The sequence below is a fragment of the Poecilia mexicana genome, unplaced genomic scaffold (genome assembly GCF_051168715.1).
Source record: "Poecilia mexicana isolate PSO_F unplaced genomic scaffold, ASM5116871v1 ptg000107l_RagTag, whole genome shotgun sequence".
Classification (NCBI taxonomy): Eukaryota; Metazoa; Chordata; class Actinopteri; order Cyprinodontiformes; family Poeciliidae; genus Poecilia; species Poecilia mexicana.
The window spans coordinates 1-25255 of NW_028263443.1; the positions used below are offsets into that span (position 1 = coordinate 1).

Sequence of the window (25255 nt, forward strand, 5' to 3'; positions counted from 1 at the left end):
GTAGGGGGACTGTTTTAAATTTCCTTAGTTTAGTAACGTTGTTGGAAACACAACAATGGTCTTGTTTTGATTCCAAGTCGTATCTAATTAACTAATTAATTTCAGAGCTCCATCATCAGTGGTGAACTGCTGGCTCAAACGGACGTTTCGGCCGTGGTTATCACCAGACGCCCTCGCCAAGCAGAGGCCCCTCGGAGTGATCAGATTCCGAGTAGGAGCTCCGTGTTCAATTGGAGGGTATTATTGGTGATCTATACAGAATAAGGATAGTCTTAAACGATTGTGAACACAAGTGGAATTAAAATTATTGATTCCTTCTTTAAACATTCTATGTATAATTTAATTTTAATTTTTATTTTTACTTGTGTTCCTCGTGAATTTCTGTGGTCCCTTAAATTGGGTATTATTAATTTGTTGGGTTGGCTTTCAATTCTTGAGAATAATGTTTTAAATCTTCAATTAAATCAAGATTTGTATTCATTCGCTATTGTGGAGAGTTATTGTAATGGAGTAGGGATTAAAGGTGCTATCCAATGGTGTGAACTCACCTAGATTTTGTGGATCGTTGTTACCCTTCCGTTGGCTCGAGTGGTTGGTTGGAATAAGGAGAATAAATAAAGGGCTAAGGTAAGTAATCAAATTTTGGTAAGTAGGTAAAATTAAAGTAAGGAGATGATCAATAAACTAACCGTTGGTTTCTCCTGTTCCGGTGAATCGCAGTCCTCTCAGTCTAGAAGGCTCCGCCCCTGTGGGCTTTCCCTCGTTGAACCCGTATCAGAAGGAATCCTTTCACGGTTGTTATGGTTACGGTCACCTGACCTACCAATGTCCTTAGTTGTTAAGCTCCTTCAAAATAAGTTTGTTATAAAGGTCTATATCAATAAGTTTGTTTTTCCTATGATTACTAAGTTATTATAATTAATGGTTTATTATATTTTAATTATAAATTTTTAATAACTAAATTTATTTTATGTATAGGGGAATGAAATATTCTTTAAACATGAAGAAATAAAAATAAAAAAATAAAAAAATAAGTCCACAAATTGTTGTGGGAAAAATGTAAAGAGGGGAATTTTTTGAATTATGGGACTAATAATTGAGTTGGAAGTTAGTGGGTAGGAAATTAGATGAAGAATATAGGATGGATGAGGGAAAGGGAGGGTTTGAGGAAGGGAGGAGGGGAGGAGAAGGGAGAAAGGAAGGAAGGAAATTAGTATAGCGATAAGGAGTAGTTTTCGTTGTTGGTGTTATGGTGGGGTATGGTTGGGTTTTGTTGTTTGTACGTGTGGGTGTAGATAGTAATTATGTTTTGCAACAACCTGAAGCACCATGGAAGGATGGCCGAGGATCAGGCAAAACGTTGGTTTATGGGTTCACTCTCTGAGGTGGTGGGCTCACCGGCCCCGGATCATTGCCCCTTATGTACCTCAAAGGGTCGGCGCTCTCACTCGATGCCAAACCATTCCCGGCAACAGGGACTATCTTTAAGTTGGTGTATATGGAGATGGTAGTCTAGGACTACCTTTTGTTTTGTATGTACTGTATATGCTGCTTAGAATATGTAAAAACATATTCCGGGGTGGGTGTGAGTTGCTTTCTCTGAGCGGACTCAGATTAAGCTAGTGGTGTTTTGTTATGTTGGTGTTATAAACTTCAAAGAGGGGAAAAGTGATAGAGTAATGAAAGGAGAGCCAGTTAGATTGAAGGAGAAGCTGTGAGGGAAGAGAAGGTTAGGTTGAGGTTAAAGGTCAGGGGTCCAGTTAAGAATTTAGGGATAAGAAGGGAGGGAAAGGTTAGGTTAAGGTTAGAGGTCAGGGGACAAGTTAAGGATTCAGGAAGCAAGGAGGGAGGGGAAAGGTTAGGTTAAGGTTAAAGGTCAGGGGACAAGTTAAGGATTCAGGAAGCAAGGAGGGAGGGGAAAGGTTAGGTTTAGGTTAAAGGTCAAGGGTCAAGTTAAGGATTCAGGAAGCAAGGAGGGAGGGGAAAGGTTAGGTTTAGGTTAAAGGTCAAGGGTCAAGTTAAGGATTCAGGAAGCAAGGAGGGAGGGGAAAGGTTAGGTTTAGGTTAAAGGTCAAGGGTCAAGTTAAGGATTCAGGAAGCAAGGAGGGAGGGGAAAGGTTAGGTTAAGGTTAAAGGTCAAGGGTCAAGTTAAGGATTCAGGAAGCAAGGAGGGAGGGGGAAGGTTAGGTTTAGGTTAAAGGTCAAGGGTCAAGTTAAGGATTCAGGAAGCAAGGAGGGAGGGGAAAAGGTTATGGTTAGGTTAAAGGTCAAGGGTCAAGATTAAGGGTTCAGGAAGCAAAGAGAGGATGGGAAAGGTTAGGGTTAGATTAAAGGTCAAGGGTAAACCTAAGGTAAGGTTATCTAATTAAGTTTCAATTAAAATTGTGGGAGATTGAATTTACAGTAAAGGATGAAAGGTTAGTGCATACAAGTTCCGATTGTAAGATATATTTTCCCTAGCGCGCTTTTTCTAAAAAGTAATAGGTTGTCTTTTAAGTTATTTGTAGGGGGACTGTTTTAAATTTCCTTAGTTTAGTAACGTTGTTGGAAACACAACAATGGTCTTGTTTTGATTCCAAGTCGTATCTAATTAACTAATTAATTTCAGAGCTCCATCATCAGTGGTGAACTGCTGGCTCAAACGGACGTTTCGGCCGTGGTTATCACCAGACGCCCTCGCCAAGCAGAGGCCCCTCGGAGTGATCAGATTCCGAGTAGGAGCTCCGTGTTCAATTGGAGGGTATTATTGGTGATCTATACAGAATAAGGATAGTCTTAAACGATTGTGAACACAAGTGGAATTAAAATTATTGATTCCTTCTTTAAACATTCTATGTATAATTTAATTTTAATTTTTATTTTTACTTGTGTTCCTCGTGAATTTCTGTGGTCCCTTAAATTGGGTATTATTAATTTGTTGGGTTGGCTTTCAATTCTTGAGAATAATGTTTTAAATCTTCAATTAAATCAAGATTTGTATTCATTCGCTATTGTGGAGAGTTATTGTAATGGAGTAGGGATTAAAGGTGCTATCCAATGGTGTGAACTCACCTAGATTTTGTGGATCGTTGTTACCCTTCCGTTGGCTCGAGTGGTTGGTTGGAATAAGGAGAATAAATAAAGGGCTAAGGTAAGTAATCAAATTTTGGTAAGTAGGTAAAATTAAAGTAAGGAGATGATCAATAAACTAACCGTTGGTTTCTCCTGTTCCGGTGAATCGCAGTCCTCTCAGTCTAGAAGGCTCCGCCCCTGTGGGCTTTCCCTCGTTGAACCCGTATCAGAAGGAATCCTTTCACGGTTGTTATGGTTACGGTCACCTGACCTACCAATGTCCTTAGTTGTTAAGCTCCTTCAAAATAAGTTTGTTATAAAGGTCTATATCAATAAGTTTGTTTTTCCTATGATTACTAAGTTATTATAATTAATGGTTTATTATATTTTAATTATAAATTTTTAATAACTAAATTTATTTTATGTATAGGGGAATGAAATATTCTTTAAACATGAAGAAATAAAAATAAAAAAATAAAAAAATAAGTCCACAAATTGTTGTGGGAAAAATGTAAAGAGGGGAATTTTTTGAATTATGGGACTAATAATTGAGTTGGAAGTTAGTGGGTAGGAAATTAGATGAAGAATATAGGATGGATGAGGGAAAGGGAGGGTTTGAGGAAGGGAGGAGGGGAGGAGAAGGGAGAAAGGAAGGAAGGAAATTAGTATAGCGATAAGGAGTAGTTTTCGTTGTTGGTGTTATGGTGGGGTATGGTTGGGTTTTGTTGTTTGTACGTGTGGGTGTAGATAGTAATTATGTTTTGCAACAACCTGAAGCACCATGGAAGGATGGCCGAGGATCAGGCAAAACGTTGGTTTATGGGTTCACTCTCTGAGGTGGTGGGCTCACCGGCCCCGGATCATTGCCCCTTATGTACCTCAAAGGGTCGGCGCTCTCACTCGATGCCAAACCATTCCCGGCAACAGGGACTATCTTTAAGTTGGTGTATATGGAGATGGTAGTCTAGGACTACCTTTTGTTTTGTATGTACTGTATATGCTGCTTAGAATATGTAAAAACATATTCCGGGGTGGGTGTGAGTTGCTTTCTCTGAGCGGACTCAGATTAAGCTAGTGGTGTTTTGTTATGTTGGTGTTATAAACTTCAAAGAGGGGAAAAGTGATAGAGTAATGAAAGGAGAGCCAGTTAGATTGAAGGAGAAGCTGTGAGGGAAGAGAAGGTTAGGTTGAGGTTAAAGGTCAGGGGTCCAGTTAAGAATTTAGGGATAAGAAGGGAGGGAAAGGTTAGGTTAAGGTTAGAGGTCAGGGGACAAGTTAAGGATTCAGGAAGCAAGGAGGGAGGGGAAAGGTTAGGTTAAGGTTAAAGGTCAGGGGACAAGTTAAGGATTCAGGAAGCAAGGAGGGAGGGGAAAGGTTAGGTTTAGGTTAAAGGTCAAGGGTCAAGTTAAGGATTCAGGAAGCAAGGAGGGAGGGGAAAGGTTAGGTTTAGGTTAAAGGTCAAGGGTCAAGTTAAGGATTCAGGAAGCAAGGAGGGAGGGGAAAGGTTAGGTTTAGGTTAAAGGTCAAGGGTCAAGTTAAGGATTCAGGAAGCAAGGAGGGAGGGGAAAGGTTAGGTTAAGGTTAAAGGTCAAGGGTCAAGTTAAGGATTCAGGAAGCAAGGAGGGAGGGGGAAGGTTAGGTTTAGGTTAAAGGTCAAGGGTCAAGTTAAGGATTCAGGAAGCAAGGAGGGAGGGGAAAAGGTTATGGTTAGGTTAAAGGTCAAGGGTCAAGATTAAGGGTTCAGGAAGCAAAGAGAGGATGGGAAAGGTTAGGGTTAGATTAAAGGTCAAGGGTAAACCTAAGGTAAGGTTATCTAATTAAGTTTCAATTAAAATTGTGGGAGATTGAATTTACAGTAAAGGATGAAAGGTTAGTGCATACAAGTTCCGATTGTAAGATATATTTTCCCTAGCGCGCTTTTTCTAAAAAGTAATAGGTTGTCTTTTAAGTTATTTGTAGGGGGACTGTTTTAAATTTCCTTAGTTTAGTAACGTTGTTGGAAACACAACAATGGTCTTGTTTTGATTCCAAGTCGTATCTAATTAACTAATTAATTTCAGAGCTCCATCATCAGTGGTGAACTGCTGGCTCAAACGGACGTTTCGGCCGTGGTTATCACCAGACGCCCTCGCCAAGCAGAGGCCCCTCGGAGTGATCAGATTCCGAGTAGGAGCTCCGTGTTCAATTGGAGGGTATTATTGGTGATCTATACAGAATAAGGATAGTCTTAAACGATTGTGAACACAAGTGGAATTAAAATTATTGATTCCTTCTTTAAACATTCTATGTATAATTTAATTTTAATTTTTATTTTTACTTGTGTTCCTCGTGAATTTCTGTGGTCCCTTAAATTGGGTATTATTAATTTGTTGGGTTGGCTTTCAATTCTTGAGAATAATGTTTTAAATCTTCAATTAAATCAAGATTTGTATTCATTCGCTATTGTGGAGAGTTATTGTAATGGAGTAGGGATTAAAGGTGCTATCCAATGGTGTGAACTCACCTAGATTTTGTGGATCGTTGTTACCCTTCCGTTGGCTCGAGTGGTTGGTTGGAATAAGGAGAATAAATAAAGGGCTAAGGTAAGTAATCAAATTTTGGTAAGTAGGTAAAATTAAAGTAAGGAGATGATCAATAAACTAACCGTTGGTTTCTCCTGTTCCGGTGAATCGCAGTCCTCTCAGTCTAGAAGGCTCCGCCCCTGTGGGCTTTCCCTCGTTGAACCCGTATCAGAAGGAATCCTTTCACGGTTGTTATGGTTACGGTCACCTGACCTACCAATGTCCTTAGTTGTTAAGCTCCTTCAAAATAAGTTTGTTATAAAGGTCTATATCAATAAGTTTGTTTTTCCTATGATTACTAAGTTATTATAATTAATGGTTTATTATATTTTAATTATAAATTTTTAATAACTAAATTTATTTTATGTATAGGGGAATGAAATATTCTTTAAACATGAAGAAATAAAAATAAAAAAATAAAAAAATAAGTCCACAAATTGTTGTGGGAAAAATGTAAAGAGGGGAATTTTTTGAATTATGGGACTAATAATTGAGTTGGAAGTTAGTGGGTAGGAAATTAGATGAAGAATATAGGATGGATGAGGGAAAGGGAGGGTTTGAGGAAGGGAGGAGGGGAGGAGAAGGGAGAAAGGAAGGAAGGAAATTAGTATAGCGATAAGGAGTAGTTTTCGTTGTTGGTGTTATGGTGGGGTATGGTTGGGTTTTGTTGTTTGTACGTGTGGGTGTAGATAGTAATTATGTTTTGCAACAACCTGAAGCACCATGGAAGGATGGCCGAGGATCAGGCAAAACGTTGGTTTATGGGTTCACTCTCTGAGGTGGTGGGCTCACCGGCCCCGGATCATTGCCCCTTATGTACCTCAAAGGGTCGGCGCTCTCACTCGATGCCAAACCATTCCCGGCAACAGGGACTATCTTTAAGTTGGTGTATATGGAGATGGTAGTCTAGGACTACCTTTTGTTTTGTATGTACTGTATATGCTGCTTAGAATATGTAAAAACATATTCCGGGGTGGGTGTGAGTTGCTTTCTCTGAGCGGACTCAGATTAAGCTAGTGGTGTTTTGTTATGTTGGTGTTATAAACTTCAAAGAGGGGAAAAGTGATAGAGTAATGAAAGGAGAGCCAGTTAGATTGAAGGAGAAGCTGTGAGGGAAGAGAAGGTTAGGTTGAGGTTAAAGGTCAGGGGTCCAGTTAAGAATTTAGGGATAAGAAGGGAGGGAAAGGTTAGGTTAAGGTTAGAGGTCAGGGGACAAGTTAAGGATTCAGGAAGCAAGGAGGGAGGGGAAAGGTTAGGTTAAGGTTAAAGGTCAGGGGACAAGTTAAGGATTCAGGAAGCAAGGAGGGAGGGGAAAGGTTAGGTTTAGGTTAAAGGTCAAGGGTCAAGTTAAGGATTCAGGAAGCAAGGAGGGAGGGGAAAGGTTAGGTTTAGGTTAAAGGTCAAGGGTTAGGGTTAGGGTTAGGGTTAGGGGTTAGGGTTAGGGTAGGGTAGGGTTAGGGTTAGGGTAAGGGTTAGGACGAGTGTTGCGGGTTGGAGCAGGGTTTGGGTTCAAGGTCAAAGGTCAGGAAACCAATATTGGTTCCCCAAACCAATGCCTCTTGCCCTCTTCCCCACCCAGATGCACGGGCACGTCCCGCCCGGAGAATCAACAGTGCAGCCTATCTCTCGTTGAGGCCCCTGGGGATCTTAGTGTCCAACCTGTGGATCCAGAGCCTTTCAGCTCTCCTCCTCTGGGCCGGAGACCACGCCGGGTTGGATTCCAGCACCAGAGCCGAAACAGAGGTCCAACCGTGCCTAATAAAGTGTCGAATTAGGGGTACATGTGTCTTTTTTTGCTTTTGAATATTATGTCTGTGTTGGACAAAACGGGTGAGGAGGGTGTTTCCCGTTTCGCCGACATAATTCATTTTACAAATTTTACATGTGATTAGATAAACACAATTTTTTAATTTAGGGTGGCCTAATTGATCTAATTTAAAAATTGTGTTGTTAAATTTATTTTGTACCCAATTCAACTGTTTGAAAAAATCACTCTGACCTTTCACCTTGGGTTTCTCCAGAGGTTTGACTTCAGCTTTAACTAGGAAGTCTCTCAAATTTTTGTTCCTTTTATATGCCGCAATTATTCTATAATTTTGAAGTAAAGAGGTTTCTGATTGGAATTTGGTGAAATTTTGTTTGATATTATATACAAATTGGCCTGCTGAAGAGGTGAAAGTTGTGATCAGAGGAAGTAGGGGAGACGGATCGGGGGGTCTGGACTCAAGGAAGCCTTTCCTACATGCCCTGAGGAAAGTCCTGGAATATCCTCTTTTGGAAAGTGCAGAGAACAGGATCTTAACAGCCTCCTCAAAATCTGCTCTCTGCGTACATATCCTGTGGAATCTGAGGAGTTGTGACTTGATGAGGCCGGCATATGTGTGCCTTGGGTGATAACTGGTTTTAAATAAGAGGGCATGTGTGTCTGTTTCTTTGAAAAAAACCTTGATATCCAATTTGTGTGTCGTGTCAAAATTTGGTCCTTTAAAGGTGGTTGTGTCCAGAAAATCTACCGCTTTAACGCTTGTAGTGGACTTGACTGTAATGGAGGGATTGTATGTGTTTAAATGATTGAGGAATTCCTTAAAGTCTTCTTCAGAATGAGTCCAGACCCCCCAGATGTCGTCCAGGTATCTGAAATAAAATAAAGGGGTCTTTCTGCAAGTGCTGAGGGCACCCTCCTCCCAGTCAGCCATGAATATATTTGCATAGGCAGGTGCAAATTTTTTACCCATGGCTGTACCTTTCACTTGCAGGAAGAAGTTTCCGTCAAAAACAAAGTCATTCCTTTTCAGGTTGATCTCCAGCAGCTGGATTAATTCACGATCTGGCCTCCTCGAATCTGGGTACTTAAAAAATATTCTTTTAATGCAACTAATTCCTTCATTTATATCAATGTTAGTGTACAAACTGTCTATGTCAATGGTAAATAGAATAGAGTCCTGAGGTAGGGAAATTAATTTGATTTTTTCAATAAAATCATAGGTATCTTTAATATAGCTTTTATGCAATATGGATAGAGGGTATAAATAATGATCAATAAATTCTGCTGTGTTATATGTTTCACTCCCACAGTCTGAAACAATTGGTCTTCCATGTGGGATCTCATTTTTCTTGCTCCAAGCTTCTCTTTTTTTGTGTATTTTAGGGAGCAAATAAAATCTCCTGGCTCTGGGTTCAGGAGGCCCAAGCAGGTAAGATTTTTGTTTAGCATTAATGAATTTCTTTTTATGTAGATTGTCAATTATTTTTCTAATTAGGGGGGCTGTTTCTTTATAAATAGGAGCATCCAATTTCTTATAATATGTTTGATTGTATAATTGTTTATAGCCCTCCCACAGGTACTGTTCTCTATCCATAATCACAATAGCACTGCCTTTATCAGCAGGTTTAATTATTATATTTTTGTTATCCATTAATTCTTTAAGTGCTTTACTTTCTTCTATAGTTAGGTTAGGTATGGTTTTACTAAATTTAAAGTTTTTGTCTAGGTATTTTAGATCTTTATTAATTAATTTTCCCACCTCAGGAGGGAGAGCGTCGATTGGAGGAGACCAGTCGGATTCAGGTAAGAAATGTAGGTTCTTATTACTGTTAGATACATCATCTTTGTAATAAACTGCTAGTTTAATTCTTCTGTGATACTTTTGTAATTCAAACCTCATTTGCATTTTAGTTATTTGTTTATTGTCAACCTGACTCGGAATGAAAGTTAGACCTCTGCTCAAAAGGGAACGCTGTGCATCACTCAGAATAAACAATTTTGAAAGATTACAGATATTATTATGTACAATCTGAGAGTGCCCTTCCTTCTCTCCAAGGCTCTCAGGGCAATCTATTTTAACCACTCACCCCAGTGGTTGAGAAGACGGGATGCAGTGGCCTTGGTCCAGTGGATTCTGTCCCTGGCCACCGTGAAGGACGTCTTCTTCAGTGCAGGGATGTAGAGAGGAAGCTGCATGATGTGAGTGTTCAGGTGAGAGAGGATTGCCTGTTCATGTTGAGGCAGAGCAGATGAGAAGTTGACCTCAGGAACATAAACATCTGCATTAGGACACTTGGTCCGGGCAGCTCTCACAGCTGCCTTCATCTCTCTCACAACAGCTTCCTTGTTTCTCTGGGATCTGTGGTTGATCCCCAGAGAGAGGATCAGACGCTCGACACCCTCGTTGATCTGCGTTCTTCCAAACAGGTGTGTCAGATGTCTCCATCTGGCACCGGAGAAGCTGATGACCTGCAGATCCGGGTTGCTCACGTTCGGGAACCTCGCTACGTTGGAGTCTCCGATGATGACACATCTGCTGCCGAGGTTGAGGGCCCAGTTCCTCGTTTTGGACAGGATGGGTTAGGGTTAGGGTTAGGGTTAGGGTTAGGGTTAGGGTTAGAGGAATGGATCCCCGATGGCCTAACCTGTCATTGAATATGCTGCGCCATGGCGGTTTCTGCTGCCTAGAGTCTATGACGATCCCCCTGGCCACGGTGCAGCACATGAATGGGGATTTGGGGATCAGTTTTAGCCATTCGGGCGGACCCGCAGTGTCCTCGCAGACACACTCGGGGGAGCTCTTGTATTGGTTTTGGAAGGGTCCTTGTGTTCCACTGTGGAGAGGGTTTCTCTGAGTTCGGGGGTGATGCCGTTTGGGCTCATTCCTGACACGTGGAGTCAGGCGAATGGGGAAAGCGTTTCCAAATGCGGGATGGAGGTCTGGGGGGGTCGGAAGCGATGCGGGGGGGTCACCTTTGCCCTGAGGAAGCACTTTAGCCACATGGGGACATTTGGTTATTTGAAGAAATACGTGTTTGGGGTCGATCCGTGACCCCGTGGGTGTGTGGTTTCAGCCATAAGTCGACATGGTGTGGTGCTGCCCTATGTCTGCGAGGGACGGGGGCAGGGTACAACAGCGCTTTCAGTCCGGCTCTCATTTTCACAGGAATTGTGTACGAGTTCCTCTAGCTGAAGTTTTGTTTTTAACTCTGCCTTGACTTGTTTCCGTCGGCCCTTTGACCGGGCAACGGGATGGAGGTGTGGGTGACATTTGGTTATTTGAAGAAGCACGGGTTGGGGGGTCGATCCGTGACCTTGTGGGTTGATGGTTGCAGCCATAAGTCGACATGGGTCGGTGCTGCCCTATGTCTGGGAGTGTTTTGGGCATTGAAAAAATCTTTTGGAGCTCGGGTCCGGGGCGGGTGGCCTTTGGGCCGGTGGGGGAGGTTCCCGGGAATAAAAGGGGAGCGGTTTTGCCATCCGGAAGCCTTTTGTTGAGGAGCTATAGGCCCGCCACGAGGGAGCCGAAGGGTGTGCTGCCGGATGTCGTGGGCCTGCAGGCCCGAAAGGTCAAGCTCCAGAGGTCACGGGTGGCTAGGAGGGGCCCAGGCGGGCGTCCCGCCGCCCGGCCGCCCTCCGGGCGGTCGGGCGACGGTTCCCCTGAGGTAGGGACCCAGCGGGAGGCGTTACTCTGAAGACAGAGCGCGGCGAGAACTACAGGGAACCCCAAGGGATGGTAGGGTCGGGTTCGGGGTCCCCGGAGGTCCCAGAGACGCGGGGTTCGGAGCGTAGGTCGGGCGGGTTCCCGGTTACAAAAGCCCGGGGTCCGTCGGCGCCTGGAGCGGCCCGGTTCTGTAGAACCGGTTCGCCATAAGTCGACATGGGTCGGTGCTGCCCTATGTCTGGGAGTGTTTTGGGCCCCTCAAAACTCTTTTGGAGCTCGGGTCCGGGGCGGGTGGCCTTTGGGCCGGTGGGGGAGGTTCCCGGGAATAAAAGGGGAGCTGTTTTGCCATCCGGAAGCCTTTTGTTGAGGAGCTATAGGCCCGCCACGAGGGAGCCGAAGGGTGTGCTGCCGGATGTCGTGGGCCTGCAGGCCCGAAAGGTCAAGCTCCAGAGGTCACGGGATGCTAGGAGGGTCCCAGGCGGGCGTCCCGCCGCCCGGCCGCCCTCCGGGCGGTCGGGCGACGGTTCCCCTGAGGTAGGGACCCAGCGGGAGGCGTTACTCTGAAGACAGAGCGCGGCGAGAACTACAGGGAACCCCAAGGGATGGTAGGGTCGGGTTCGGGGTCCCCGGAGGTCCCAGAGACGCGGGGTTCGGAGCATAGGTCGGGCGGGTTCCCGGTTACAAAAGCCCGGGGTCCGTCGGCGCCTGGAGCGGCCCGGTTCTGTAGAACCGGTTCGCCATAAGTCGACATGGGTCGGTGCTGCCCTATGTCTGCAAGTGTTTTGGGCCCTGAAAAAATCTCTTGGAGCTCAGGTCCGGGGCGGGTGGCGTATGGGCCGGTGGGGGAGTGTCCCGGGAATAAAAGGGGAGCGCTTTTGCCATCCGGAAGCCTTTGGTTGAAGAGCTATGGGCCCGCCACGAGGGACCCTACGGTGGTGCTGCCGGATGTCTTCGAGTCATACGGAAGCACGAGGTCATGCTGCCAAATGGCCTCCACCTGTCGAGCCGCGGTGCGGTCTGCCTTGGGTGTGAGGGCCTTTTGACATACGGAATCATAGGGTGATGATCCCAAATGGCTGCCTTCCCAGAGGCACGAGCCATAAGGAGACGTCCAGGGGTCCCGCAGAACGTCTGAGCCTCTGCCCGGGTTCGGTGCTCCGATCCCGGGTAGAGGGGTCCAGTCATTTGCTGGAACGGTTCAGCCATTCGGCGGAAGGGGGAGTTGTGCTTGGTGGTGACTACTTTGTGCTTGTTGTGCTTTTTGGTTTCCCGGCGAAGCGGTTCGCCATAAGTCGGCATGGGGTGGTGCTGCCCTATGTCTGGGAGTGTTTTGGGCCCCTCCAAACTCTTTTGGAGCTCGGGTCGGGGGCGGGTGGCCTTTGGGCCGGCGGGGGAGTGTCCCTGGAATAAAAGGGGAGCGCTTTTGCCATCCGGAAGCCTTCGGTCGAGGAGCTATAGGCCCGCCACGAGGGAGCCGAAGGTGGTGCTGCCGGATGTCGTGGGCCTGCAGGCCCCCCAAGGGATGGTAGGGTCGGGTTCGGGGTCCCCGGAGGTCCCAGAGACGCGGGGTTCGGAGCGTAGGTCGGGCGGGTTCCCGGTTACGAAAGCCCGGGGTCCGGAGGCGCCTGGAGCGGCCCGGTTCTGTAGAATCGGGTCGCCATAAGTCGGCATGGGGTGGTGCTGCCCTATGTCTGCTAGTGTGTCGGGCCCTGAAAAAATCTCTTGGAGCTCGGGTCCGGGGCGGGTGGCGTATGGGCCGGTGGGGGAGTGTCCCGGGAATAAAAGGGGAGCGCTTTTGCCATCCGGAAGCCTTTGGTTGAGGAGCTATAGGGCCGCCACGAGGGAGGCGAAGGTGGTGCTGCCGGATGTCGTGGGCCTGCAGGCCCGAAAGGTCAAGCTCCAGAGGTCACGGGTGGCTAGGAGGGTCCCAGTCGGGCGTCCCGCCGCCCGGCCGCCCTCCGGGCGGTCGGGCGACGGTTCCCCTTTGGCGGGGACCCAGCGGGAGGCGTTACTCTGAAGACAGAGCGTGGCGAGAACTTTCGGGAACCCCAAATGAGGGTGGGGTTGGGTTCTCGGTCCCCCGAGATCGCAGAGACGCGGGGTTCGGGGCGGAGGTCGGGCGGGGTCCGGGTAACGAAAGCCCAGGGTCGGGCAGCACCTCGAGCGGCCCGGTTCTGTAGAATCGGGTCGCCATAAGTCGACATGGGGCGGTGCTGCCCTATGTCTGCAAGTGTGTCGGGCCCTGAAAAAATCTGTCGGAGCTTAGGTCGGGGGCGGGTGGCGTTCGGGCAGGTGGGGGAGGGTCCCCGGAAGCAAGGGGGATCGCTGTTGCCATCAGGAACCCTTCGGTCGAGGAGCTATAGGCCTGCCACGAGGGACCCTACGGTGGTGCTGCCGGATGTCTTCGAGTCATACGGAAGCACGAGGTCATGCTGCCAAATGGCCTCGACCTGTCGAGCCGCGGTGCGCGGTCTGCCTTGGGTGTGAGGGCCTTTTGACATACGGAATCATAGGGTGATGATCCCAAATGGCCGCCTTCCCAGAGGCACGAGCCATAAGGAGACGTCCAGGGGTCCCACCGAAAGGCTGAGCCTCTGCCCGGGTTCGGTGCACCGAACCCGTGTAGGGGTCCAGCCATTCGCCGGAACGGTTCAGCCATTCGGTGGAAGGGGGGAGTTGTGCTTGGTGGTGACTACTTTGTGCTTGTGCTTTGTGGTTCCGGCGAAGCGGTTTGCCATAAGTCGGCATGGGGTGGTGCTGCCCTATGTCTGCGAGTGTGTCGGGCCCCTCCAAACTCTTTTGGAGCTCGGGTCGGGGGCGGGTGGCCTTTGGGCCGGTGGGGGAGTGTCCCTGGAATAAAAGGGGAGCGCTTTTGCCATCCGGAAGCCTTTTGTTAAGGAGCTATAGGCCCGCCACGAGGGAGCCGAAGGTGGTGCTGCCGGATGTCGTGGGCCTGCAGGCCCCCAAGGGATGGTAGGGTCGGGTTCGGGGTCCCCGGAGGTCCCAGAGACGCGGGGTTCGGGGCGGAGGTCGGGCGGGTTCCCGGTTACGAAAGCCCGGGGTCCGGCGGCGCCCGGAGCGGCCCGGTTCTGTAGAATCGGGTCGCCATAAGTCGGCATGGGGTGGTGCTGCCCTATGTCTGCGAGTGTGTCGGGCCCCTCCAAACTCTTTTGGAGCTCGGGTCGGGGGCGGGTGGCCTTTGGGCCGGTGGGGGAGTGTCCCGGGAATAAAAGGGGAGCGCTTTTGCCATCCGGAAGCCTTTTGTTGAGGAGCTATGGGCCCGCCACGAGGGAGCCGAAGGGGGTGCTGCCGGATGTCTTCGAGTCATACGGAAGCACGAGGTCATGCTGCCAAATGGCCTCGACCTGTCGAGCCGCGGTGCGCGGTCTGCCTTGGGTGTGAGGGCCTTTTGACATACGGAATCATAGGGTGATGATCCCAAATGGCCGCCTTCCCAGAGGCACGAGCCATAAGGAGACGTCCAGGGGTCCCACCGAAAGGCTGAGCCTCTGCCCGGGTTCGGTGCACCGAACCCGTGTAGGGGTCCAGCCATTCGCCGGAACGGTTCAGCCATTCGGTGGAAGGGGGGAGTTGTGCTTGGTGGTGACTACTTTGTGCTTGTGCTTTGTGGTTCCGGCGAAGCGGTTTGCCATAAGTCGGCATGGGGTGGTGCTGCCCTATGTCTGCGAGTGTGTCGGGCCCCTCCAAACTCTTTTGGAGCTCGGGTCGGGGGCGGGTGGCCTTTGGGCCGGTGGGGGAGTGTCCCGGGAATAAAAGGGGAGCGCTTTTGCCATCCGGAAGCCTTCGGTCGGGGAGCTATAGGCCCGCCACGAGGGATCCGAAGGGGGTGCTGCGGGATGTCTTCGAGTCATACGGAAGCACGAGGTCATGCTGCCAAATGGCCTCGACCTGTCGAGCCGCGGTGCGGTCTGTCTTGGGTGTGAGGGCCATTTGACATACGGAATCATAGGGTGATGATCCCAAATGGCCGCCTTCCCAGAGGCACGAGCCATAAGGAGACGTCCAGGTGTTCCACCGAATGTCTGAGCCTCTGCCCGCGTCCGGGGACGGCTTCCAGCCATTTGCTGGAAGGTTTCAGCCATTCGGCGGAACAGGACTTGTGCCATTTGAAAGTCCCCGGCCATAAGGAGACGCACATGGTTCCCACCGGAATGTCTGAGCCCTGCCATAAGTCGACATGGGTCGGTGCTGCCCTATGTCTGCGAGTGTGTCGGGCCCCTCCAAACTCTTTTGGAGCTCAGGTCGGGGGCGGGTGGCGTTCGGGCCGGTGGGGCAGGGTCCCGGGAATAAAAGGGGAGCGCTTTTGCCATCCGGAAGCCTTCGGTCGGGGAGCTATAGGCCCGCCACGAGGGATCCGAAGGGGGTGCTGCGGGATGTCTTCGAGTCATACGGAAGCACGAGGTCATGCTGCCAAATGGCCTCGACCTGTCGAGCCGCGGTGCGGTCTGTCTTGGGTGTGAGGGCCATTTGACATACGGAATCATAGGGTGATGATCCCAAATGGCCGCCTTCCCAGAGGCACGAGCCATAAGGAGACGTCCAGGTGTTCCACCGAATGTCTGAGCCTCTGCCCGCGTCCGGGGACGGCTTCCAGCCATTTGCTGGAAGGTTTCAGCCATTCGGCGGAACAGGACTTGTGCCATTTGAAAGTCCCCGGCCATAAGGAGACGCACATGGTTCCCACCGGAATGTCTGAGCCCTGCCATAAGTCGACATGGGTCGGTGCTGCCCTATGTCTGCGAGTGTGTCGGGCCCCTCCAAACTCTTTTGGAGCTCAGGTCGGGGGCGGGTGGCGTTCGGGCCGGTGGGGCAGGGTCCCGGGAATAAAAGGGGAGCGCTTTTGCCATCCGGAAGCCTTCGGTCGGGGAGCTATAGGCCCGCCACGAGGGACCCTACGGTGGTGCTGCCGGATGTCGCGGGTCTGCAGGCCCAAAAGGTCAAGCTCCAGAGGTCACGGGTGGCTAGGAGGGGCCCAGGCGGGTTGTCCCCGTCGCCCGGCCGCCCTCCGGGTATATACACTGCAACGCAATCTCCGACGACCAGTCGCCGGCAGTTGCTTGCTGGCCCGATCAGTCTTGCGACATGTACGCCGACGCCATCTCTGACGACCAGTCTCCGGCGGACTGCTCCGACGCTAGTTGTCCTTTCGTCGTACCCGTGGATCCCTGTAGTTTGGCGGTTTTCGTCGGCCGCCGCGATCCCTCGAACCGCGGCTCTATTGACCCCAATCGGGGGTCGATGCAGAAGGTGAAGATGAACTACCCGCGGGTGTTGCTTTTTGTGGCCCGCCCCGACAAAAGCAAGCACGGGGTGGTGCTTCCATTCTGCGGGACGGGGACTCGAGATAGGGTTATTGGGGTTCAGGTGGCTCGGCTAGTCTTGCGGTCGTGTCGCCCGAAGCGGAGCAGAGCAGAGCAGAGCAGAGCACTGTGAGCTTTCCCTCGACCCCCTACAGGAGGGAAGATGTACCAACGGTGCCCTGTTTCTGGTACCCAACACAAACGGCAGTGGATCCGGAGCAGCATTTTCTGCCATAAGTCGGCATGGGGTGGTGCTGCCTAATGGCTGCCGCCTTCCCAGAGCCATACGGAGACGTCCAGGTGTTCCACCGAATGTCCGAGCCCCTGCCCGGGTTCCGTCGCCCCGATCCCGGGTAAAGAAGCTCCATAACTCCCCCCCCCGGTGTTCCAGGACGGGGGCCGGCCCGGCGGAGGTGCGGGGACCGTCCCCCGGTTCCGGAGAACCGTGCAGGGGTATTTTTGACAAGTTGTAGCGGGGCTGAGAGTGTCCGAATCCCGGGAAGGGTCCAGCCATTTGCCGGAAGGGTTCAGCCATTCGGCGGAACGGGACTTGTGCCATTTGAAAGTGCCCGGCCATAAGGAGACGTCCAGGTGTTCCACCGAATGTCCGAGCCCCTGCCCGGGTTCCGTCGCCCCGATCCCGGGTAAAGAAGCTCCATAACTCCCCCCCCCGGTGTTCCAGGACGGGGGCCGGCCCGGCGGAGGTGCGGGGACCGTCCCCCGGTTCCGGAGAACCGTGCAGGGGTATTTTTGACAAGTTGTAGCGGGGCTGAGAGTGTCCGAATCCCGGGAAGGGTCCAGCCATTTGCCGGAAGGGTTCAGCCATTCGGCGGAACGGGACTTGTGCCATTTGAAAGTGCCCGGCCATACGGAGACGTCCAGGTGTTCCACCGAATGTCCGAGCCCCTGCCCGGGTTCCGGTGCTCCAATCCCGTGTAGGGATCCAGCCATTTGCTGGAAGGGTCCAGCCGTTTGGTGGAACGGGGACTTGACCTAGGGTTATCAGGGGTGGGGTTAGGCTTGAGCTCCCTGGAGGTCCCAGAGCCACGGGGTTTTTTGTCCAGGGTAAGGCGGGGTCCCGGTAACGGAACCCCGGGTACGGAACCTCCTTGAGCGGTCCCGGTTCCGTAGAACCGGACCCTGACATACGGAAGCATGAGGTCATGCTGCCAAATGGCCTCCACCCACCTACCATTTTGGGGCGGGGGCGGGGGGTAGAGGCCAAAATGGTACACCAAACGATGACGAAGAGGTAAATACGTCATTAGTAGGGACGGATGTTAGTATTTGTGAATGTTTTCCACCGTTATTAGAAAAGAAAAGCATTCATGGACTGATATTAGCAGTGAGTGAGGACAGACGGAGGGTCGAGGGGCCCTCCGTATGTCGACGGCTCCTCGACATACGGAAGCACGAGGTCATGCTGCCAAATGGCCTCCACCTGTCGAGCCGCGGTGCGCCGTCTGCCTTGGGTGTGAGTGCCTTTTGACATACGGAATCATGGGGTGGTGCACCCAAATGGCCGCCTTCCCAGAGGCACGAGCCATAAGGAGACGTCCAGGGGTCCCGCAGAACCTCTGAGCCTCTGCCCGGGTTCGGTGCTCCGATCCCGGGTAGAAGACGGGGCTGCCATCCCGCAGCAGCGACTCCCGCTGCGGGATGGCGTCCGTCCATCATCTGGCTCCGGCGGCAGTTGCTTGCTGGCTCGATCAGTCTTGCGACATGTACGCCTACGCCATCTCTGACGACCAGTCTCCGGCGGACTGCTCCGACCACCTCCTGAAGCATGTGTGCCAGTTGTGCTTTCGTCGCACCCGTGGATCCCTGTAGTTTGGCGGTTTTCGTCACCCACCGCCAGACAGAGCGGAGGAACCAATCACGGTACGAAACCCGACATTGGACCCTGTAGTTTATCAGTTTAGCAGAGTAGGCCGAGGGCTACATCTCTCTGGGATTCGAACCCAGGCCACCACGTTGCAGCTCTTCACTGCCAGTGGGGGCACCTTAAACCGCTGCACCGCCGAAGCCACGTGGGTTCTTTTTGCGCACGGGGCTTATGACCTCCTAGCAAGTAGTGACGTAGACATCGGGGTTGATCCAAGTGCCGGACATGCGGCATCACGAGGTGGTGCTGCCGTATGTCTGCCTTCCCAGAGGCACGGGCCATAAGGAGACGTCCGGGGGTCCCACCGAATGTCCGAGCCCCTGCCCGGGTCCGGTAGCATCGGGTCTGGGGCGGGGTCCCAGCCATTTGCCGGAAGGTTTCAGCCATTCGGCGGAACGGGGACTAGGGGTAGGGTTATCATCAGGGGTTAGGGTTTCGGGCTCCCCAGGGGTTCTCGGGCGAGCGAACCTTCCCACCCGCCCGAAACTCCGCAGGTGACTCGGTTAGTCTTGCGATCGCACCACCTGAAGCAGAGCGTGATCTATCCCTCGACAGGAGGGAAGACGTGCCAACGGTGCTTGCGCTTTATCCTGTACGCAAGACAAACGGCAGCGGCAACGGCGCCCTTCGCTGTTGCAGCCGCCGGGTGGATGGATCCTGCCGTTTAGCGGTTCGGGAAAAGCGGGGACTCGGTGGATCATGAATTTTTGCGTTTGGGGAAAAGGGAGGGGGAGAAAGAGAAAGCGGCACCGGCTGAAGCAGGCACGAGGGCGGAGACGGACGGACGGCTCGATTAGTTTTGCGGCTCGACGCCAGAGACCCCAACCAATTGCGGCACCGGCTGAAGCAGGAGCTGGAGCTTCTCAGCGCGCGCGGAAGACGACTACGACCTGGATCCTGTAGCTTGGCGGCGCAGTTTGAGCGGTCTGCCGATTCCACCCCGACAGCATCATTGAAGAAGAAGAAGAAGTACCCGTGGGCCCAACAAAAGGAAGCACGGGGTGGTGCTCCCTAACGGCTGCCTTGCCAGAGGCACGAGGCACAAGGACACGTCCGGGGGTCCCTCCGGATGTCCGAGCCTCTGCCCGGGGGTTATCGGGCGAGCAAGCGAACGCGCCCGAACCTCCGTGGGTGCGCTGGCTGGGCTCGGTTAGTCTTGCGGTCGCATCACCCGAAGCAGAGCGTGATCTTTCCCTCGACCCCAACAGGAGGGAAGACGTGCCAAAGGCGCCCTTTGCTTCTCGCGGGCACTCGCTGCATCCTGTACTTTGGCGGTTCGGGAAAAGGGTGTGGACTCGGTTAGTCTTGCGGTCGCATCACCCGAAGCAGATCGTGAGCAGCCACGGGTCAGTCACGGGACGAGGAATTACCCGCGTCGCTTTTTCTGGTACACAACAGAAATGGCAGTGGTAACGGCGCCCTTCGCTTCGACGCAGTCACTTGGTTGATCCTGCACTTTAGCGGCTCGGGAAAAGGGAGAGGGAGAAGGAGAAAACGGGGCGGCACAAGCGGCGGATACGGACGGTTTCAGGTTTCCCCTTTGTTCCGCTCGTCTTCAAACGTGAAAAGCGGCTCCGGCGGCATTGGCTCAATCAGTCTTGCGGCGGCCACGCTCGAGGCCGGAGTCCCCGAACAATCACGGGCTACTCGCATCCGGCACCAGCTGAAGCGGGAGCTGGAGCTCCTCAGCGCAGTACACGACCACGAACTGGATCCTGTAGCTTGGCGGAGTGCTTTGAGCGGTTGGCCGATTCCACCCTGGCATTCGAACCCCAACCACGCGGCCGCAATCCACCCACCGGGATCCCCGAACAGTCGTGGGGCGAATTGCGCTCCGCTCGGAGCAACAGGTTGAGGCTGAAGAAGAAGTACCCGCGGTGCCGTTTGGCAGTACGTGCCAAGAGCAGCAGCAGTACCAACGCCGCTCCCTGGCGGTACGAGGTCAGACGTTGGACTCTGATGTCCGTCGGGGGACAAACACGTGGCCGCCATCCACTGTAAGCAGGGCACCTTGAACCACGAGAGCACTCGAGCCACGCGGGTAACCTTTTTCCCGACGTAGCCGTCGGCACCTCGTAGCAAGTAATTCAGAGGTCGACAATTTAGTGCTTCTCTTCCTCCTCTCCTCTTTCTCGTCCTTTTCCTTCTCCTGCTTCTTCTTCCTCATTTCCGGGAACCGAGAAACTAAATCGCCAGACTGCAGGAGACACGTGGAATAAATGGCTGCCTGGCGAATGAGGTCACGCTCTTTGCTGTTCCACCAAGCTAAAGGAGCCACGCGATTCACAACCAAATCGCCAGACTGCAGGAGACACGTGCAATAAATCGCTACCTGGCGAATGACGTGACGCTTTTCGCTGTTCCACCAAGCTAAAGGAGCCACGTGATTGACAACCCAAGCTGGAATTGAGTGAAACCGAGCCCTCCTCCGGACACTCGGAAGCACGAGGTGGTGCTTCCATACGGCTTATCATTTAAATCTGTAAAAAGTGGCTCAGTTAGTCTTGTGGTTAGATCGGGCACATTGTACAATATGCTCGGAATCTCGCACGCACGAAAGGGATGTCGCTGCAGGATCGTGGTTTCTTACATTGTGAGTGACTCATGTAGTTTAGCGGTTTTCATTCCGAGCGCACTGCCCACGCTGCCCTGGGATTTGAACCCCGACAATCACGTGGCTGTTATACACTGTAAGCGCGGAACCTTAACCCACTCGACCACTAGAGCCATGAGTGGCAATAGTGATTTTGTCAAGGATAAGGTTTCCAAATTGCGGCCATCCTGCAGCACTAGAGTCCTGCTGCAGGATGTTGCTGCTTGCCATCCCGAAGCACTAGAGTCATGCTGCAGGATGTTGCTGCTTGCCATCCCGAAGCACTAGAGTCATGCTGCAGGATGTTGCTGCTTGCCATCCCCAAGCACTAGAGTCCTGCTGCAGGATGTTGCTGCTTGCCATCCCGAAGCACTAGAGTCCTGCTGCAGGATGTTGCTGCTTGCCATCCCCAAGCACTAGAGTCATGCTGCAGGATGTTGCTGCTTGCCATCCCGAAGCACTAGAGTCATGCTGCAGGATGTTGCTGCTTGCCATCCCGAAGCACTAGAGTCCTGCTGCAGGATGTTGCTGCTTGCCATCCCGAAGAACTAGAGTCCTGCTGCAGGATGTTCCTGCTTGCCATCCCGAAGCACTAGAGTCATGCTGCAGGATGTTGCTGCTTGCCATCCCGAAGCACTAGAGTCATGCTGCAGGATGTTGCTGCTTGCCATCCCCAAGCACTAGAGTCATGCTGCAGGATGTTGCTGCTTGCCATCCCGAAGCACTAGAGTCCTGCTGCAGGATGTTGCTGCTTGCCATCCCGAAGAACTAGAGTCCTGCTGCAGGATGTTGCTGCTTGCCATCCCGAAGCACTAGAGTCCTGCTGCAGGATGTTGCTGCTTGCCATCCCGAAGAACTAGAGTCCTGCTGCAGGATGTTGCTGCTTTCCATCCCGAAGAACTAGAGTCCTGCTGCAGGATGTTCCTGCTTGCCATCCCGAAGCACTAGAGTCATGCTGCAGGATGTTGCTGCTTGCCATCCCGAAGCACTAGAGTCATGCTGCAGGATGTTGCTGCTTGCCATCCCGAAGCACTAGAGTCATGCTGCAGGATGTTGCTGCTTGCCATCCCGAAGCACTAGAGTCCTGCTGCAGGATGTTGCTGCTTGCCATCCCGAAGAACTAGAGTCCTGCTGCAGGATGTTGCTGCTTGCCATCCCGAAGCACTAGAGTCATGCTGCAGGATGTTGCTGCTTGCCATCCCCAAGCACTAGAGTCATGCTGCAGGATGTTGCTGCTTGCCATTCATTCCCTAGCATGACTGGCTGCTGGGGAATGGCCACCATCCTGCAGCATGATCGGCTGCCTGGGAATGTCAGCCATTCCCCAGCATGACTGGCTGCCGGGGAATGGCCACCATCCTGCAGCATGATCTGCTGCCTGGGAATGTCAGCCATTCCTCAGGATGTGATCGTCCTGGGATTCGAACCCAGACGATCACGTGGCTGCCATTCACTGCAAGTGGGGGCACCTTTAACCATTCGACTGCCGGAGCCATGGACGTTTTCTTTGCGTTTTAGTCGGCTGTACAACAGTTCTGCTTGCATCCGTGCTTCCAAAAGAGCAAAAATAAATCACCAAACATTCGTTTTTTTCCTTTAAAAAAGGGAGGCTCCAGCGGTCTCAACCGCCACGCACACTTGCATCCTGTAGGTTAGCGGAGTAGACAGAGGGTTACTGTGCCCAGGCGGGAATCGAACCAGAGCCCAGAGCTTCCATTTTATGACTTTGCGGTGCCTTTAACCGCTGCACCACTGAAGCCATGTGTGTTATCTTTGCGCAGAATGGTGAGAATCCAGTTTGCCATCCCGAAGCACGAGAGTTCTGCTGCAGAATGGTGAGAATCCTCTTTGCCATCCGGAAGCACGAGCCCTCTGCTGCAGAATGACGGTTAATTGTTACAGCACGTGAGCAGTTGGCAAAGTCCCGCCACTTCTCCCTCCCCATGGCGTCACCTGTTAATTGATTGCAGGTGGCCAGAGTTAATTGTTACATTTTGTTTCCATACTGCGACGTCTGGGGGCTCCTCCGGATGGCTGCTGAGCTTCTGCCCAGCTCCGTGTGCCCCCCCAGCCGTTTGCTGGAACGGCTCAGCTATGCTGTGCAACGTTACTGCGGTTCTGCAGACATAAGAGACAGGATTGCAGTTGTAAGTAAAAAAATAAGAGTAACAGGTAAGCAAGCAAGAAAGCAAGAAAGAAATAAAACAGCAAAAAAAAAAAAAGTGTTCTCCCAGGCTGGATTCGAACCCACGTCTCCCGGCATGAGCTGCAGTAGCCTTAACCACTCGACCACTCCGGTCACGTTATTCCCAATTGGTTAATTGTTACACCAGGTGAGCATGTGATGTTCACGTGGTGAGCATGTGGTGTTCACGTGGTTAATTGCTACAGAGCACGTGAGCAGCAGCTGCTGGCAAAGTCCCACCCCTTCCTCCTCCCCAAGGCGTTACCTGCTAATTGATTACAGGTGGCCACTGTGCAGCAATTTGCAGCTCATTTCAGTGCTCGCCAGAGACAGCCAGAGAAGTATACAGCAACAAGCGGCAGCAAACTGAACAATTGAAGGTAAGTTTTTATTTAATGTGAAATGTAATGGATAGTTAGAATAGAAACGGGTTTAAAAAGCAACTTTATTACCATGTAAAGCTAAGGTACCTTTTAAAGCATAAAGCCTTCGAATTTTTAACCGTGTTTAACCAGGTGTAGGTTCCAGGGCAGATTTCTACCTCCCCCACCACCACCCCCGCGCGAGCTAGCTAGCTAGCTAGCGCTAGCTAGCTCGCCACGTGGCGAGCTAGCTCGCGCTAGCTCGCGCTAGCTGCTCGCGCTAGCTCGCGCTAGCTGCTCGCGCTAGCTCGCGCTAGCTAGCTAGCTCGCGCTAGCTAGCTAGCTCGCCACGTGGTGGTGGTGGTAGCAAGCTATCCTGGAGTAAAGAGGTGTTTCTGCTCTGTCAGCAGGTTTCATGTGCTGCTGTACTTCCACCATCTTGCAGGACCAGTCTGCTCCCAGATGGTGGATTTCCTGCAGCAGGTTTCATGTGCTGCAGGAAATCCACCATCTTGCAGGACCAGTCTGCTCCCGGATGGTGGATTTCCTGCAGCAGGTTGCTGGTGCTGCAGGAAATCCACCACCTGGCAGCACGACAGTCTGCTCCCGGATGGTGGATTTCCTGCAGCAGGTTGCTGGTGCTGCAGGAAATCCACCATCTGGCAGCACGACAGTCTGCTCCCGGATGGTGGATTTCCTGCAGCAGGTTGCTGGTGCTGCAGGAAATCCACCATCTGGCAGCACGACAGTCTGCTCCCGGATGGTGGATTTCCTGCAGCAGGTTGCTGGTGCTGCAGGAAATCCACCATCTGGCAGCACGACAGTCTGCTCCCGGATGGTGGATTTCCTGCAGCAGGTTGCTGGTGCTGCAGGAAATCCACCACCTGGCAGCACGACAGTCTGCTCCCGGATGGTGGATTTCCTGCAGCAGGTTGCTGGTGCTGCAGGAAATCCACCACCTGGCAGCACGACAGTCTGCTCCCGGATGGTGGATTTCCTGCAGCAGGTTGCTGGTGCTGCAGGAAATCCACCATCTGGCAGCACGACAGTCTGCTCCCGGATGGTGGATTTCCTGCAGCAGGTTGCTGGTGCTGCAGGAAATCCACCATCTGGCAGCACGACAGTCTGCTCCCGGATGGTGGATTTCCTGCAGCAGGTTGCTGGTGCTGCAGGAAATCCACCACCTGGCAGCACGACAGTCTGCTCCCGGATGGTGGATTTCCTGCAGCAGGTTGCTGGTGCTGCAGGAAATCCACCATCTGGCAGCACGACAGTCTGCTCCCGGATGGTGGATTTCCTGCAGCAGGTTGCTGGTGCTGCAGGAAATCCACCATCTGGCAGCACGACAGTCTGCTCCCGGATGGTGGATTTCCTGCAGCAGGTTGCTGGTGCTGCAGGAAATCCACCACCTGGCAGCACGACAGTCTGCTCCCGGATGGTGGATTTCCTGCAGCAGGTTGCTGGTGCTGCAGGAAATCCACCATCTGGCAGCACGACAGTCTGCTCCCGGATGGTGGATTTCCTGCAGCAGGTTGCTGGTGCTGCAGGAAATCCACCATCTGGCAGCACGACAGTCTGCTCCCGGATGGTGGATTTCCTGCAGCAGGTTGCTGGTGCTGCAGGAAATCCACCACCTGGCAGCACGACAGTCTGCTCCCGGATGGTGGATTTCCTGCAGCAGGTTGCTGGTGCTGCAGGAAATCCACCACCTGGCAGCACGACAGTCTGCTCCCGGATGGTGGATTTCCTGCAGCAGGTTGCTGGTGCTGCAGGAAATCCACCATCTGGCAGCACGACAGTCTGCTCCCGGATGGTGGATTTCCTGCAGCAGGTTGCTGGTGCTGCAGGAAATCCACCACCTGGCAGCA

General features: G+C 52.0%; 1 protein-coding gene and 1 long non-coding RNA gene across 2 annotated transcripts; both read right to left on the bottom strand.

Annotated features, from left to right (window-relative positions):
* Positions 1-403: 403 nt before the first annotated feature.
* On the bottom strand, positions 404-7000 carry LOC148152323 (uncharacterized). The gene is made up of 2 exons (XR_015762315.1): positions 3193-7000; positions 404-3086 (listed from the first exon to the last, which is right to left on the bottom strand). It is a non-coding gene; the product is annotated as an uncharacterized LOC148152323 (long non-coding RNA).
* A 231-nt stretch (positions 7001-7231) lies between these two features.
* On the bottom strand, positions 7232-9949 carry LOC148152324 (uncharacterized). The gene is made up of 2 exons (XM_088003655.1): positions 7766-9949; positions 7232-7303 (listed from the first exon to the last, which is right to left on the bottom strand). Exons 1-2 carry the CDS (start codon positions 9281-9283, stop codon positions 7232-7234), a joined length of 1590 nt encoding a protein of 529 aa, XP_087859781.1. The 5' UTR covers positions 9284-9949.
* Between the last annotated feature and the right edge of the window lie 15306 nt (positions 9950-25255).

Bases quoted from the DNA above. Each gene is read 5' to 3' on its own strand.
- LOC148152324 (XM_088003655.1), bottom strand. From the start codon at position 9,283: ATGCAAATGAGGTTTGAATTACAAAAGTATCACAGAAGAATTAAACTA. The intron at 7,304-7,765 runs GTATATAATATC...TCTCCGGCCCAG, and splicing joins CCTCTTCAGCAGGCCAATTT to AGGAGGAGAGCTGAAAGGCT.